We start from the raw sequence: 4457 nt of genomic DNA, 5'->3' as shown, positions 1-4457 counted from the left end.
CAGGGCTTATTTTCCTTCTTCAAAAGAAAATGCCACTTTAGATTTTATTCATGAATACTCAGCATTTCCTAAACAGAAGAGAAAATTGTCTTTATTCAAACACTTAGTGACTTGGTCTAGGTGCAAACTCTATTTAAATAATGTATCTTTTTATTCCCAGCTGACTGTTTTCCCTACAACACAAGCCATTGATATGATTTCTGGGCTCTATTGCCACCATTTCTGTCTCTTTTTTTCTTTCCCATCCATTTTTCCCCCCCTTAGGCTTCTTTTCCTTGTTATTTCTTCTTTTATCTTCTTTCTTTTGACTATGCGTTAGGACTATTGGTGCTGCCTCAGTGCACTGGCTTACAAAACAAACAAATAAGAAAACAAAACAAAATAACAAAAACAGCAACAAAACCTGCTATCCTCTTCACAAATTTGCACAGAACTTATTAAAAAATTAAGACCTCAAGACTTTGGCCACAATAAGTTAAAATCAGAGTAAACATATTACTCACACTAAAGGAAAAACAATGAAGATTAGTCAAGATGAATCAACAAAGACAAATAAGAGGAAAACCATTTCTATAACTGCATTTTCTCATATTTGACCTTAGACTGTATATATAAATATATAAGCTTATCTGGTTTAGCTTTGGTATTAAGGCTTATTTTCTTATTAGATAAATCAGAATTCAGTTTTATATTCACAGTTCCTAGTACATAGGCAATGCTTAGTAAAAATTGCTGAAAGAATGAGGCATGTTATTCAATGGGGCTTATTGTGTCTCAAATTTAGTAAAACCCAAGATATGTTCTATTGAATTCATTAATCATTAATGATTAGGGCAATTCTGAATCCATAGAGAAGGATAGTGTGCAGAAAGGTGAGGGAATTTATGGGAGAAAAAACTGGCTAAGATAAATACTGTCTGTACTGTGACTATAAGATGCATATGCTGGAAATAACTTGGGATCAATCATATTCTATTGCTATTTTTAACTATAAGCTAATGTTAATTGTAAAATTACTTGCCGTGACATCGTATGATTCTCCATTTCTAGATACTCTGCTGTGGCTTTGTATTATTCCTTGAACAATTAATTCCTCCAGGATGTCTGATGACTTTTGTCGCTCTCGATTCTCTAGGGGTTGCGGTTTATGGATTAATCCATTGGTTGTTAAGTCTTCCAAGGGGGAAAAAAAAGCAAAATTTAAGCTTGAAGAGATTATCAATCAAATGCTAAGTGAATGCCATACAAGTCATGCTACTTAATTAAATCTTACACTCAACTTTCCTAGCTAAATATCTGTTTGTATTATAAATCTTTGAATCCTTTGAAGTTCAAATTCTTACTGTTCTAACAGAGGATACACATCAACATAATATACTGTTTACTGAGCAGACCCCATATTAACATAACAAAAAGTCTTTCATGTGCTGCTATGTACTAGCTTTTTGTTGTAACAACACTTGTACACTTGGGTACAGCTCCATGGGTTCGCTGCACTAATTACGAAGCTAAGCCACAGCTAAGAATGAGATGTGCTTTGGGTGACTTCTGAGCTGCAGTTGGTTTCTATGCTTTGTATACAAAAGGAGAAACAGCATGATGTCGCCAAGAGACCTCTAGTTCTGCAACTCTGAGTTTGCAATTACACCATCTGCTAAGTCTCCATAAGTAAAAATATGCCTTTTTGAGAAGAGTCTTTGAACTTTATCAGAATTGGAGTCAAGTGGTATCAGCTAAATTTTTATTAGTAATTCTAAAAGTGGCACTGAAACAGTTTATAGGGGAGCTTTTATAAACTGTGCGGAGACAACCCCCATTACAAATCACTCAGTTATAGAAATAAACAAGAAAGCATCCATTTTTACAACTTCACATTGTAAAACAAAGATGCCAAGGGGAGTCTGCAGAAATGAGCTATCTTCTATTTTGTAACCATCAGGAAGTCTGGATAGTAACCAAGTCCATTCATCTAGTGGGTGGAGTCCTTTCATGAAAATGTATAACCTGGGACTATATTAAGTACTTTCTATGTTTTATAACATCTAAATCAGACATAAACTCTGTAGGAGAGATATTATTAACTCTGTTTTATAAAAAAAACCTGATATGAGAGAGGCTAATTAACTTGCTCAAGGTGACAAGGGTAGTAAGTAAATGAACTAGGATTTAAACTCAAGTCTGTTTGATTTCATCAGTCATGTTATTCAGCACATCACTGTACTCTTCCCAAGCATGCCCAGTACACGGGCTCCCATTTGTCATGATTCACTTCTCTTTCAGGATATTTCTAAAAAGAATGTCATCGTGGACACCGGTCACTAACACAATGAAATTATCTTAATCATTTCAATCAATTCTTTTCTGAATCCACTGAAGTATTTGGCTTGACATTTACAGTCATTAACCTATACAGAAATCCTTGGACTATGTCAAGTCATTCTGACCAATTTTCATTATTTCTTGGGATATTGAAGAATTTGGGGGAAATATTTAAAAACAACATTGTATTTCTTTCTGATTATAAAAATAATACATCATAAAATTGGAAAATGTAGAAAAGAATAAAAAAAAGATAATAAAAATGTCCATTCTGTTACCATTCAGAGATCACCATTGTTAATATGTAAAATTTTACTTTTAGTAATGTGCCATCACACACTGTGTTTCCTATTCAGTGGAACATTTACATTAGCATTTTCTCTGGCCACTAGAAATTCTTCATAAGCATAAGTATAAAAAGTGAAGTCATACAAGAAAACATGGGTGAGTTTGTTTTTGACCTTGTTGTAGGGAATGGCTTTCTAACCAACTCAAAAACCAGATTCAATAAAAGAAAAGACTGATGAATTTTACTACATTAAAAAATTTTGCAAGGCCCCCCAAAACACAACCCCCAATAAAAGTCAAATATAGATATCGCATACCTCCTGACTGATGTACTAAGCAGGATACAATATAATTTTTGATATTCTTGCTAAAAGTGCATAACTCGGACCTAATCATGAGGAAATATATAAGACAAACCCAAACTGAGGACATTCTACAATATAAATGGTCTCTATCTCCAAATATATCAGGGTTATAAAGGACAAAGAAAAGCCGAGGGATTGTTCCAGATTAAAGGAGACTAAAACCACATGACAACTAAATCAAACATGTGATTCTGAATTAGCTCTGGAACCAGACACTTATAAAGGAGGTTTGTAAGACAATTGACAAATCTGAATATGGTCTGCAGATGAGATAGCAGTGCTGTGTCAATGGCAGTTTCCTGGCTCAGATTCTTGTACTGGGATTTTGCAAAGAATGTCCTTGTTTTTAGGAAATACTTGTTGATGTATTTAGGAGTAAATTATCTTTATGTCTGTAACTTACTCTCAGAAAAATATACTTGTATATGAGATGGGGAGAGAGGGAAGGAGGAACGGAGGCAGGAGAGGACCATGAAAACGCAAATGTGGTACAATGTTGACATTTGTGGAATCTCATCGAAAGAATATAGGCATTTTTTGTTTTCTGCAACTTTTCCTCAATCTGAAATTATTCAAAATAACATTTTTTTTCTTTTTTTTCCCCGTGGGAAATAGTTGGGAAATGTTAGTGTGAAACTTGGAATTTTTGCCCCGGCAGGTTGCTCAGTGGTTAGAGCATCTGACCACGCACCAAAGGCTGGATGGTTCCTGGTCAAGGGCACTACCTCAGTTGCAGGTTTGATCCCCCCAGTTGGAGCTCATGTAGGAGGCAACCAATCATTCTCTCTCTCTCTCTCTCTCTCTCTCTCTCCCCCCCCCCTTCCTTTCCACTCTCTAAAAATCAATAGAAAAAAAATCCTTGGGTGAGGATTTAAAAAAAAATTTAAAAGAAATTTTTAACAAATACACCCTGTAGGTATGAAGAGCAGGGATGCAGAGAGCAGAGGGGTGTGTGTGGGGGAGGGAGGATTGGGTAGAGAAAGAATATAAAGCTCAGGACACTAGTTCCTACTCATTCTGTGGTAAGAGCTTTCTTGAGACCTAATTTATGCTACGGTTTGGAAACATCTGCTTTGGTAGTTCACTCCCTCCCCACGTTGGTCCCTTGTGGCACTGTCCTGCTCACCTGTGGTCCTCCCCATCCTGCTCACCTGTGGTCCTCCCCATCCTGCTCACCTGTGGTCCTCCCCATCCTGCTCACCTGTGGTCCTCCCCATCCTGCTCACCTGTGGTCCTCCCCATCCTGCTCACCTGTGGTCCTCCCCATCCTGCTCACCTGTGGTCCTCCCCATCCTGCTCACCTGTGGTCCTCCCCATCCTGCTCACCTGTGGTCCTCCCCATCCTGCAGGTGGCCAGGTTCCTGTCCACCTGTCAATCTCTAGTCTGTTAACACCATAAATACTGAGCATTCATGTTGCAGTGTAGGAAGGATTCCCATCAACAGAATTTTCAGAGAGGAAAAAAATATGTTCTGGTGCAACGCA

General features: G+C 37.3%; 1 protein-coding gene across 1 annotated transcript in view; it reads right to left on the bottom strand.

Annotated features, from left to right (window-relative positions):
• The window catches only part of STMND1 (stathmin domain containing 1), a 34270-nt gene that overhangs the window by 7501 nt on the left and 22312 nt on the right, over nucleotides 1-4457 (bottom strand). Inside the window, exon 3 of the mRNA XM_005873051.2 lies at nucleotides 1022-1173. Within this exon, the coding sequence (XP_005873113.1) occupies nucleotides 1022-1173 (152 nt within the window). The remainder of the gene's footprint in view (nucleotides 1-1021; nucleotides 1174-4457) is intronic.

This window comes from Myotis brandtii, unplaced genomic scaffold (genome assembly GCF_000412655.1).
Source record: "Myotis brandtii unplaced genomic scaffold, ASM41265v1 scaffold398, whole genome shotgun sequence".
In the NCBI taxonomy this organism is placed as follows: domain Eukaryota; kingdom Metazoa; phylum Chordata; class Mammalia; order Chiroptera; family Vespertilionidae; genus Myotis; species Myotis brandtii.
The sequence above is the reverse complement of the archived record's forward strand: the minus strand, read 5'-3'. Positions and strand labels throughout refer to the sequence as shown.